This window comes from Pristiophorus japonicus, unplaced genomic scaffold (genome assembly GCF_044704955.1).
Source record: "Pristiophorus japonicus isolate sPriJap1 unplaced genomic scaffold, sPriJap1.hap1 HAP1_SCAFFOLD_2122, whole genome shotgun sequence".
In the NCBI taxonomy this organism is placed as follows: Eukaryota; Metazoa; Chordata; class Chondrichthyes; family Pristiophoridae; genus Pristiophorus; species Pristiophorus japonicus.
In genome coordinates, this window is record NW_027251824.1 from 23,590 (window position 1) to 36,240 (window position 12,651).

General features: G+C 46.9%; 1 protein-coding gene across 1 annotated transcript in view; it reads left to right on the top strand.

The window, feature by feature from the left end:
• LOC139245163 (activating signal cointegrator 1-like) overlaps nt 1-9,885 on the top strand; it is a 31,084-nt gene extending 21,199 nt beyond the window's left edge. The window contains exons 6-10 of the mRNA XM_070871115.1: nt 1,037-1,166; nt 1,923-2,138; nt 5,668-5,800; nt 7,903-8,096; nt 9,660-9,885. Of these exons, the coding sequence (XP_070727216.1) occupies nt 1,037-1,166; nt 1,923-2,138; nt 5,668-5,800; nt 7,903-8,096; nt 9,660-9,870 (884 nt within the window). The 3' untranslated portion in view covers nt 9,871-9,885. The remainder of the gene's footprint in view (nt 1-1,036; nt 1,167-1,922; nt 2,139-5,667; nt 5,801-7,902; nt 8,097-9,659) is intronic.
• The last annotated feature ends 2,766 nt before the right edge of the window (nt 9,886-12,651 follow it).

The following is a 12,651-nucleotide window of genomic DNA, read 5'->3' on the forward strand; positions in this document are numbered from 1 at the left end:
GAGCAGCTTAAAGGGAACATTGTAGCTGCCCTCTAATGCATTGGGAAATTCTAGTGCAGTGAGTTGGTCTGATTCGAGGATTATGATATTCCTTTCTCCCCACTTCTTCTACAGACATGTAGGGCTACAGTTCCACAAACTCCTTGACCAAACATGGCATGGTCAGCTTGGACTGGTTGGGCTGAATGGCCTGTTTCTGTGCTGCATGTTACCACATTATAACAGTGACTACACTCCAAAAGTACTTCATTGCCTGTAAAGCACTTTGAGATGTCCAGTGGTCGCGAAAGGCGCGATATAAATGCAAGTCTTTTTTTGAAATTATAAACAGCCAATGTGCAAGCCCAAGCAATTGTCAGGGGCATCACGGCAAAGGTCAATCGTGATTTCACCAGAAGCCCACGTACAAACGCATCAGGAGCTACTGGCCAACCATCTGGAGACTGACACTTCAGTGCAAAGCTGAGGGAGCACTGCAGTGTCTGATGTGCCATCCTCCAGATAAGATGTTAAACCGAGGTTCCGTCTGCTCTCTCAGGTGGAGGTCCCATAAAGAAGAGTAGGGGAGTTCTCCCCAGTGTCCTGGCCAATATTTATCCCTCAACCAGCAGCTGAAAACAGATGATCTAGTCTTTATCACATTGCTGTTTGTGGGAGCTTGCTGTGCGCAAACTGGCTGCTGCGTTTCCCACACTACAACAGTGATTACACTCCAAAAAATACTTCAGTGGTTGTAAAGTGGTTTGGCATGTCCTAAAGTCATGAAAGGTGTTTTATAAATGCGTCATTTTTTTTCATGATATAATTCGATATTAAAATGTATTTTCATAACTGAAACACTTGTCAACTTTACTGCATTGCAGGAGATGGCGTTTAGTTTTAAGGCCTCCTGGGTCAGTCACTGTTTAATCATATTGAACGCAGGATTCCACACAGACTTTATAATCGCATTTGCCTCCATTTTATAACCAGTTCAAAATGTTTCACTGTTGAAATGGAATGCAGGAGGGACTTTAAACCTTTTGTACTCTCCTAGGTGCAGACAGAGCAGGCAATCCTGATATCTTCGAGAGGGACCTGCTACCCCATCAGGAAATGGTCCTGAAGGCTGGGCTGGAGAAAGCTGTTAAACACAAAGACAAGCTATTGGAATATGACAAAACCAGGTAAGGGGGAGGGGGTGAAGTGATGACTCATTCAGTGGCTAAATCGTTTGGGATACGTTATTGAAACGGGTGTAAATATAGCAACTAACCGCAAAACATTCTTTTACCAGTCATGTGACCTTGAAACCACGTAGAATACCAAAGAAGTTCAATCTGGCTAATAATGCACATTTATTGAGGTAATAAAGCTGGTTAGATCACACCTGGAGCACTGCGTTCGGCTCTGGACCTCAGGAAGGATATATTGGCCTCGGAAGAGGAGCAGCTCAGATTCCCCAGAATGATACCGGGACTCAAAGGGTTACATTATAAGGACAGGTTGCAGAGACGAGTCTTGCATATAGAAGACTAAGGAGTGATCTAATTGAGATGTTTAAGATGATTCAAGAGTTTGATCGGGTAGCTAGAGAGAAACTAGTTTCTCTGAGGGGCAGCCCAGAACAAGGGCGATGCATATAGAAGACTAAGGAGTGATCTAATTGAGATGTTTAAGATGATTCAAGAGTTTGATCGGGTAGCTAGAGAGAAACTAGTTTCTCTGAGGGGCAGCCCAGAACAAGGGCGAGGGCTCGAGGCCAATGTCCATCAGCGAGCACAGGGCTGATGAGTGAATGTGACTTGGTGCGAGCAGCAGTGTTGTACTTGTGCGCTCCAGATAGTTAGCAATGCAAGTACTTGAGAGTTTGAAGGTGAATCTTGCTGTCGAGTTTGAATCCTGCTCAACTGACTGGAACCATTTTTTCCCCCCCCCCTCAGTGCTCGCCGCACCCAGGTCATTGACGATGAGTCCGATTACTTTGCGGCAGACTCCAACCAATGGCTCTCCAAACAGGAACGAGAGGCATTACGTAAAAGAGAAGAAGAATTGAGGGAGTTACGGCACGCATCCCGTCGAACAAAGCAGATCACGATAGACTTTGCTGGAAGGCAGATCCTCGAGGATCAGGGGTCTCTGGATCAGTATTACAGCAGGTTTGTGCAGAGTGGAGCACACCGTGTAAAATCTTCCTGGAGCTTCCTTGAAGACTTTGAGTTTATCGAGTGAGTCGGTCAGCCCCACAGACCAGGGAGGTCACAAGTTGTATCCCTGTATGTACTGAATCAACTGAATCGCAGTCGCAGTGGGAGTAGGTTCACTTACAGTTAGAAGCCTTGGTTAGGAAGGTTCCCACTCCTGATCGCCATCAAGTGACCCTTCACGGTATATGTACCAGAATGGTTCCTGGGATGAGGGATTTTAGCTACAAGGTTAGGTTAAAGAAGCCGGGGTTGTTCTCTTTGGGGCAAAGGAGGTTGCGGGGAGATTTGATAGAGGTGCACAAAATTTTGACGGGTTTGGATAGGGTAGACAGAGAAAGGCTGTTCCCATTAGCTGATGGTACAAGGACAAGGGGACACAGATTTGAGGTTTAGGGCAAGAGATACAGAGGGGGATGTGAGGAAGGACGTTTATACGCAGCGAGTGGTAATGATCTGGAACTCGCTGCCGACGAGGGTGGTGGAAGCGAAGACGATCAATGATTTCAAAACGAAATTGGAGAGGCACTGGGGGAAATAAACTTACAGGGCTGTGGGGATAGAGCGGGGGAATGGGACTGACTGGGTTGCTCTACAGAGAGCTGGCCTAGATTCGATGGGCTGAATGGCCTCCTTCTGTGCCGTTATAACTCTCGAAGTGAATGTAGAGGATAGGATTGGACTTGACTCTGGTGTGCACTGCGTGGTGTAACAGTCCAGCACTTCTTGTGAAGGTTCATACATGACCACTTGAGGGAGATACTGGAGGGTGCCTTGCATCCCTGGAACAACAAGGGGTCATTTATCCGGTGGGAAGACAGGCGGGAAAGTAGAGATAAAGGTGGGAAGGAAAAAGAGTTGCGACAGAATACTTGCTTGTTTTGGTCTGAGGTTTCGTGTTAATTTATTTTCTCCCCGTCTTAATTTATCCATCAGTGAGAGATGTGTTATAAAGCTTGTGGTCCTTGGTAAGCTCAGAGGTAGAATGTGTAAGGTTGTTATGTATGCAACCCGATGTAACATGCACACTACCGCCACCGGAGGGCGTATCCGTTGGAGTCCCAAGAGATCCCAGCATCCCTTGGGAGCACTGTATATAAGCAGGCCTCCCATGCTGTACCAGCACTCTGGAGTTAGAATAAAGAGACTAAGGTCACACTTACTCACGTCTACAGTACTCAGTTACATAGCTTTATTCAAGACATAACAGACCTGAACATCAAAAATCTTTCTGCATACCAAAAACCAACAAGGAAGAGCACAGTTGTATTCCATCCAAGATCGTGTACACGCACTCCAAAACCGATAAAGGGGAGAATTTGTTGGTAATTCCTCTTCTTTCTCCTTGATTTGCCATTGGTATAAATCAGGGTAGCCTCCGGACTAAGTCTCACCAGCCTTCCATTTTTAACGTGTAGGACTGTTAAAATGCATATATTCCAGCAGTACTGTCCATGAATAAACAAGAAAGCTCTGCCAGTTAGAGTTGTGTATGGAACAATGGTGTTGCATGGTGGGGCATTGATTGATTGCCTCCTAGACTCATCTGTAGTTCAGGTTCCTTCACTGGGTACTTTAGCTGCTCGCTGGATTGCCACAGAAAATCTATAAGAGGGAGATCAAAGATAGATGTCTCTCTCATAGTAGGCGCTTACTTACTTCAAAAAAGATTGGGAGTGCTTTGAACTGACAATGATTTACTTTTTAACCTCTATTGCAATCCTTAGATCATCAGTGCAGCACTTATTATAGGATGATGCGGTTTAGAGCTGATTCCATAACAGTCTTCGGATCGTATATTGATTTTAAATGACCGATGGTCTGGGAAACGTCATTTTAGATTGTGATGGTTTTAGATGCAGTCGCCTGTAATTCTCTCTTGCAGCAAGCATCGGTCCTTCAGGGTGAGCAATCAAAGTGTATATATACATGTATATATACATTGGCAAACTCCTTCTGTAATACACCCTCAGTGCAGTGGAATTTGCTCCTTTTGTGTTTCAGAATTGATACCATAACACTGAGGGGGGAAAAAAATAAAGACTTGCAATTTGTATAGTGCCTTTCATGACCACCGGACATCCCAAAGTGCTTTACAGAAAATGAAGTACTTTTTGAAGTGTAGTCACTGTTGAAATGTAGGAAACTCAGCAGTCCATTTGAAAACAGCAAATTCCCGCAAACAGCAATGTGATCATGACCCAGATAATCTGTTTTAGATGTTGATTGAGGGATAAATATTTGCCAGGACGCCGGGGATAACGTCCCTGCTCTTCAAAATAGTGCCACCTGAGAGAGCAAACATCTCGTCTGAATGACAGCACTTCCAACACTGCAGCGCTCCCTCAGAACTGCACTGGAGTGTCATCCTAGATTTGTGTGCTCGAGTCTCTAGAGTGGGAGCATCAGTAAGACAACTGCAACTGTCTTGAGTCACAATTTATGATTTTATTTTCATTGAAACATTGAATGTTGCAGCACTGAAGGAGGCCCTTCAGTCCATGGTGCCTGTGGTGGCTCTTTGAAAGAGCAATCCAATTGGTACCATTCCCCTACCCCTTCCCCATGGTTTCTCGTGTCCAGGATGTCCTCGATGGTTGAGGAAGGTCCAGCTTCCTGGGGGATGGAAGCAGTGTTTGTATTGACCTCCCGAGGCAGTGGTGCGAAAACAATGGACCACTCTTTAGATGGGGTCCAAAAGACTGTGGTTCTGCCTCATTTACCTTCAAATACTGCTGCCCAAGTCAGGGCTGTAAGCAGGCTGTCGTGGGCCGCCCCGACCTGTATGAGAACACCACCGCAGGTCGGGGCTATAAATAGAGCTGGAGCGCCGGGCCTTGGAACATCGTGGGCGGAGGAGCGGTGAATGAGGGTACGGGGCCCAGAAGAGCCGAGGGCCCAGGGGCAGCACGGACCAGCCCACACTGCGATATGTGTACGCACTAGGTCCGTGCAGCAGAGCAGGTCTCCAGTCGTCCTGGTTAACCCTTGCCACTGGACCAAGACCTAGCTCTGTCAAGCCCGTGTGGTGGCTGATGTGCAACGGTCACCCCACGTTAAAAAAATCCACGCACAGGAGTTCAGGACTGGAACATCAGGTCCTTCATTGAAACATCTGTGAACTCATGTGGAAGCAAGTCATCCTCGTTCGAGGGACCGCCTATGATGATGATGATGATGTTAGCAGCAACACTGGCAGGAAATGTACAAGATTTAATTACCGTTAGATTGGAGCATCTTTTGCAAACCAGTAGGCGTATTGAAATATTTGAAGTAGGGAAAAATAACTTTCCTAATGCTACCTTCTATCATGAGGCTGTTGTGCTTCCCCCTTTTGTTGTGATTCAACTCCTGAAGTTGGTATAAAACGTGCTGGAGGGTTGTCGGGCTGCATCGATCCCATGTTACTGGGATAATTGGGGTTCTTTCCTTTGGGTGCCAAGGCTGCTTTAGTGGTGTAATTTATTCCCTGCTTTTCAAACAGACTGGATGATCTTGTACAAGAAATTAAGTCTGGATCACCGAATAACAACTCCAGCAAGCAGGACGAACGGAACAAGCAGCAACAGCAGCTGGGGGAATTGGTCAACCCCAATATCATCCAGTCTCCTCCCATCGTAAGTACCAACTATCATGTCTCTTGATCAATGTCTCTTGATTGCTATTGATCAATGTACTTGGTATTCAGAAGAAACATCTCCAGTGAATTTAATTATGCAGCAAGTGGCAGCACTGGGACTTGAAGAAAGATTGGCCATGAACCAGTTAGAGAGCTTGGCGATGCTTTCTCCATTTTGATATAAGAATGTAAGAAATAGGAGCAGGAGTAGGCCATACGACCCCTCGAGCCTGCTCCACCATTTAATACGATCATGGCTGATCCGATCATGGACTCAGCTCCATTTCCCTGTCCGCTCCCCATAACCCCTTATCCTCTTATCGTTTAAGAAACTGTCTATCTGTCTTAAATTTATTCAATGTCCCAGCTTCCACAGCTCTCTGAGGCAGCGAATTCCACAGATTTACAACCCTCTGATAGAAGAAATTTCTCCACATCTCAGTTTTAAATGGGCGGCCCCTTATTCTAAGATTATGCCCTCTAGTTCTAGTCTCCCCTATCAGTGGAAACGGGAAACATCTTCCCTGTCAAGCCCCCTCATAATCTTACACGTTTCGATAAGATCACCTCTCATTCTTCTGAATCCCAATGAGTAGAGACCCAACCTACTCAACCTTTCCTCATAAGCCAACCCCCTCATCCCCGGAATCAACCTAGTGAACCTTCTCTGACCTGACTCCAAAGCAAGTATATCCTTTCCTAAATATGGAAACCAAAGCTGCGTGCAGTATTCCAGGTGTGGCCTCACCAATACCCTGTATAACTGGTATATGGTCAACCCAGCACTTAGTTGTAGACAGGATCTGCCTGCAGCAGTATAGAAAACATGGTGATTTCAACCTTCCTATAAGTTCCTATGTCCTGAATCGGACTGAACTGTTCAAGATGGTAGACTCATAAAATGATACAGCACACAAAGAGGCCATTCGGCCCATCGAAACTGCACCGGCTCTTTCAAAGAGCGATCCAGTTAGTGCCACTCCGCCGCTCTTTGCCCATATCCCTGCAATTTTTTCGACTTCAAGTATTTATCCAATTCCATTTTGAAGACAGTTATTGAATCAGTATCCTCCGATCTCTGAGGCAGTGCGTTCCAAATCCTAACCGCTCGTTGTGTGAGAGATTTTTTCCTCATGTCGTCGCTGGTTCTTTTGCCAATCACCTTCAAGGTGTGCCCTCTGGTTATCGATCACTCAGCCATTGAAAACAGTTTCTAGTTATTTACTCGCTCTAAAACCTTCATGATTTTAAACACTATCAAATCTCCTCCTGGCCTACTCCGCTCCAAGGAGAACAACCCCAGCTTCTCCAGTCTCTCCACGTAACTGTAATCCCTCATCCCTGGAACCCTTCTCGTAAATCTCTCTTGCACCCTCTCCAAAGCCTCTCTTCCTAACATGTGGCGCACAGAATTGGACACAATACAGATCGGTGGTGTACATCACTCGATCTTTAAAGGTCATAAAGGGAACAGGGATTTTAGGGGCATTAAGTGTAAAACACAAGAAAGTAATGCTGAATCTGTACAAGACGTTGGTTCGGCCACAGGTGCAGTTTTGGGACCCCACTGTAAGAAAACTGAAATCCATGGGAAGGACAACACCAAAGCAGAATGAGAACCGGAATGAGAGGTTATAATTACTAGAGAACGGTATGGGGAAAAAAATGGGCTTTTTAAAAATAGAACAGAGCTCAAGGACGGTTGGAATGTAATGGAGATGCTTACGGTGATCAAACTATTTGAGAGGGTAAATAGTGAAAGATTCTTCCTGCTGATTGGTGGCGTTTTAACCAGGGGCATAAACTCGGGATTATTACTGGAAGTAAGCATAGAAAGCTGCAGGAGTTTTGTTCATGCAGCACATGGAATTCTTTACTACAAGTGGCAATTGAGACTATAATGTCATTTAAATGGGGATTGGATAAATATTTGAAAAGGATATGAGGTCAGCAGATCGCCCCAGTTGATGGGCCAAGAGGCCTCCTTCTGTGCTGTAATTTCTTTGCTCCTTAGTTGAATTCCATGTTCGTGTCCGTATCTCTTTGTTGTTCTCTGTCTGGAGTATAGATTAGTGCTCAAGTTTTGTCTTCCCTCTGCAGTGGGTGGAACTGACGGGTACAGGCACCCATCGGAGAGGGGTTGACTCCCGTTCACCGAGCAGAGCCGACAACGTTGGCTGTGAGAGGAGCCGATTGCGGATCCAGGATCGGGAGCTGTTGGAGATGTCTGATGAAGGGATGTGTCTCAGTATGCATCAGCCCTGGGCTTCGCTGCTTGTATGCGGCATCAAAAGGTAAGTAGCATATGATGCACTTCAAAAGCTGTGCATATTCGATGTAACACATTCAATCAGGCATGACCTTGACATTGCTACTTACTGATATGTAAATAACACTGAGGAGACGAAGACGGATTTAAATTCAATGGGATTTTGCAGACTCTCCAAGGGCAGTGCTCCTTCCAATGAAGTGTGGGTTTCCACGTAACCCAGTAACCACAAACGAGCTGCCAATTCGAAACCGTTGCCTCGTTTACTCCGGGAGGGACTGAGACTTCCCATGTGTCTCTTCCTTCTGAGCCGGTTATTGCACCTGTCACTCCAGCTGATCGAGTGCATTCAAAATGGACTTTCCCCACAGCAACTCGAACCAAAAAAACAAGCCAAGTGCTAACCTGTTTTGAGAGATGACTGTACAGTAATATGCCCTCATTTACACACGGAAACTTGCCTGCCACTGCTGATTCGAGAATAGAGAGAGGAAAAAGGAACTTTCCTGATGTGAATATTAAACGGTGTATTTATATGCAGAGGGGATTAGAATGGTACCAGGGATGAGAGATTAGAGAAGCCATGGCTCAGTGGGTAGCAGCAATCTTGCTTCTGAGTCAGAAGGTTGTGGGTTCAAGTCCCACTCCAGAGACTTGAGCTGATAATCGAGGCTGGCACTTGAGGGAGCGCTGTATTGTCGTCTTTCAAATTAAACCGTTGGGTGGATGTAAAAGATCCCACAGAAGTGTCCTGGCCAGCATTTATCCCTCAACCAAAACCACTAAAACAGATTATCTGGTCAATTATTTATTGGTGGGAGCTTGCTGTGCGCAAATTGTTTGCCGCTTTTCCCAACATTACAACAGTGACTAGACTTCTGAAGTTCTTCTTTCTTAGGCGGCCCCTTGTATCGAGGATGACTTGTTTCCATGCCAAAAAGGGATAAGTTTGCAGGTGTTTCAATGAAGGACCTAATATTCCAGATCCCGAACTACATCCTGAAGGGTGGACGATGCCTGTGCGTGGACTTTTTATTAACGTGGGGTGGCCGTTGCACACCAGCCACACACGGGCTTGACAGAGCTAGATCTTGGTCCAGTGGCAAGGGTTAACCAGGACGACTGGAGACCTGCTCTGCCGTTTGGTGATATGGTAATGAGAGGGAACAAATTTAACATAATCACAAAAAAGCATTAAAATAAAGTAGACAAAAATACTTCCCTGGCTGTGAACCACTTTGGGATGTCCTGAGGTACAAAGCAATGTTGCTTTGAAGCTGCGGGGTTCTTGGGACCTCCCGCGCAGCTGGTTTTCAATGCGAGAAACCCCGGGTGTGCAGTATTTTGAACTGGCCGCAGCCAGAATAACATTCAGGAGAACGTTGCATGAAAGGCACTATATAAATGCAAGTTCTTTATTTCCTCCTCCTTCTTCCATTAATGCACTTTGTGGCGAGCCCATGCCTGGGTGCTGGATGGTTAGAATTGCTGAGTACTCCCGTACATACCTGCTTTTTTGAGACACAGCTGCGGTACTTTGTGTGGGACATGCTCTGTGTCTTTAAGGTCGATTGTGTTGTGTTCCCAGGGTAGAGGGCAGGACCTGGTACACCTCACACCGAGGCCGGCTGTGGATTGCAGCCGCTGCCAAACGACCTTCGTCACAGGAAGTAACCGAGATCGAAGGGACCTACAGGGCGATGCACTGCAGAGGTAAACCACTTCATCAGGTTTCAGATCTCCACTTTCTCAAACTGTACAACCATGCGAGAATAGTGATGCTGCAATGCTCACTTTGATGCACAGCATGTCATCATCATGGGCAGTCCCTCGGAATCAAGGAAGACTTGCTTAACATGAGTCCTTGGGTGGCTGAACAGTCCAATACGAGAACCACAGTCCCTGGTGGGACAGATAGTCGTTGAGGGAAAGGGTGGGTGAGACTGGTTTGCCGCACGCTCCTTCCGCTGCCAGCGCTTGATTTCTGCATGCTCTCGGCGCCCTCCCGGATGTGCTTCCTCGACTTAGCGTGTACCTGTAAATGGGTTAGTGGGAAATCTATTGTTAACCAACTGCGCTTTAACTCGAGAGTCAACTGAAGATTTTTGACATTGGTCAACTTACACTGACCTATTTATTAGACAGCTCATTCTATTGTGAAATTCAGGTTTTAAAGCCAAGTGCCGTCCTGCTTGGGTTTAGAGCATGGGATTTGAGCCCAGAGCATTAGTACTTTAAATCTTAGTCTAGATATAACACTGCTCTGCTTGTTAATCTACATTGGCTCCCCATCCACCATTTTTTTAATTCTTATCCACGTATTCCAATCTCTCCATGGTGTTTCCTCCTCCCTATCTCGAACCTGCAACCCTCCGAAAGCTCGACATTCCTCCAATTCTGGCCTCTTGTGCATCCTCCCACTTCCTTCACCACACCATCGGTGGCAGTGCCTTCTGCTGTCTCGGCTCTGAGCTCTTAAATTCTCTCCCTAAACCTCTCTTGCCTCAACCTCTCCCTCTCCTCCTAAGATGCTGCTTATAACCTGCCTCCCTGACCAAACGTTTGGTCACCTGTCCTAATGTCAATCTTTGTCTGATTACGCTCCTGTTTTACTTCGCTGAAGGCGCTATATAAATGCAAGTTGTTATGGTTGTCTGCTGCCACTGGGTGTGTGATATATGAATAAAGAGTCTGACCAGATACTGTGAGCTCAAAGTAAAGTGTGACCTTAGTGTTTTATTACAGGTCTCCAGAGTGCCTCTCCAGCGTGTGAGGCCTCCTTAAGTACAGGTGCTTCCAAGGGATTGTGGGATCCCTTGGGACTCCAGAGGATGAGCCCTCTGGTGGTTACACAAGGTATTTACAGGTTTACATATATAACAGGATGCATTTCTTAATCGGGCACTGAGGAAGCAACAGAGCTGTGTCTGTGTCTCGTGAAGAATAAATACAGATAGAAAAGCAACTCGCATTTGTATAGCACCTTTCATATTCCTGGGCAGTCCCAGAGGAACATGGGAACGGGAGCAGGCCATTCAGCCTCATGAACCTGTTCCCCCATCCTGGCTGATCTGTACCTCAACTCCACCTCGATACTCTTTCCCAACAAAAATCAATCGGTCTCAGTCTTGAAAATTTCAATTAGACTCTGATTGCGTAGCCTTTTGGCACTGCAAGTTCCAGATTTCCACTCCCCTTTGTGTGGGGAGCAAAAATGCTTCCTGATATCACTCTTAAATGGCCTGGCTCTAATTCTAAGGTTATGCCCTCTTGTTCTGGACTACCTCAGTATAATGTATTTGCTTCATGGGTTCTTTGTTTAAGAATTCATAGCAACACATTACTATTAAGAACTAGTTGCTTTATTTGCAAAGGTTCAACAATCACACTACATATTACCAGTTCATCCACCAGGCTCACAACCACCTGCCTCATCGTAGATCCCCTGAACCCAACCGGCGGGGTTTTATTGAGTCTTGTGAACATCACGTGACTGGCTAAGCCACTCCCAACTCATCAGCTCTACAACTATTTTAAAAGTAACTTTCAATCAAGTGCCCACTTTTTTTTTGAGGGCACCAAAAACCATAAATTATCAATTGAACATTAAGGGAATCTTTGTTGAATCAAATCAGATTAAAATTCTGTTCCCGGTTGAAATGATGCACTCCAGTCCCTCCGGCATCCACCTCTCACAGAAGGCTGTGAGCATATCGGTGGACTCGAACGTAACCGCAAAAGAGAGGCCGGCAGTCGGGCTGAACGACCCCCTTGACCGCCCCGCTGTCTGGACCGGTTAATGGCCAACTCGGCCGTGCCCAGGAGCAGTCCTACGAGGAGGCCTTCTGACCTGCCCGCTCCCCTCCGCACAGGATGCCCAAAGATCAGGAGCGTGGGACTGAAGTGCAACCAGAATTTAAGGAGCAGCCCCTTCAAATATTGGAACAGGGGCTGCAACCTCGCACACTGAACATAAACATGGAACACGGACTCTTCCAGACCGCAGAAATTAAAGGCGGCCTGGGAATCCGTGAACCGACTTAAAAGCCGATTGCATGGGACGCCCTGTGCTACACCCTCCAGGCCAAGTCCCCAATAAATAACGGGAGAACTCCCACATTGAGAGCCATCCATTGGGGACTCCTGCCCACTCTGGTCGGCAAGATGGTGCGCCATGGTGTGTCCGGACGGCAGACGAGGATGGCATAGTGGAGTGTACGCAAGAGCAGCCCGTACAGGAATCTCCTCCGCGCAGAACTGAAAGGCACGGAGGGGATTTCCCGGAGGAGGCGCCGGCTTCCGAGGGAGGTTTCGGGGCTTGACGCCAATGAGAAATTCCATCCGAACGGGGGTCAGTTTGGACGGGATCGCCCCACGTGCTTGAGCCTCCTAAATGCACCGAACGGAGTCGGGGCCCAGCGCTGTTTTTAGCGACTTGCTGGCATTGGCCGCGCGGCGGACGTCGGCCCAGGATAGGTACCGTGCCAGCTCCTCGGGAGCCATCCAGTTGGTCCCTGAGCCTGGTCACCTTGCCAAACACAGCCCTCGCATCCGCCTGCCACCTAAAACCGCACTCGTAG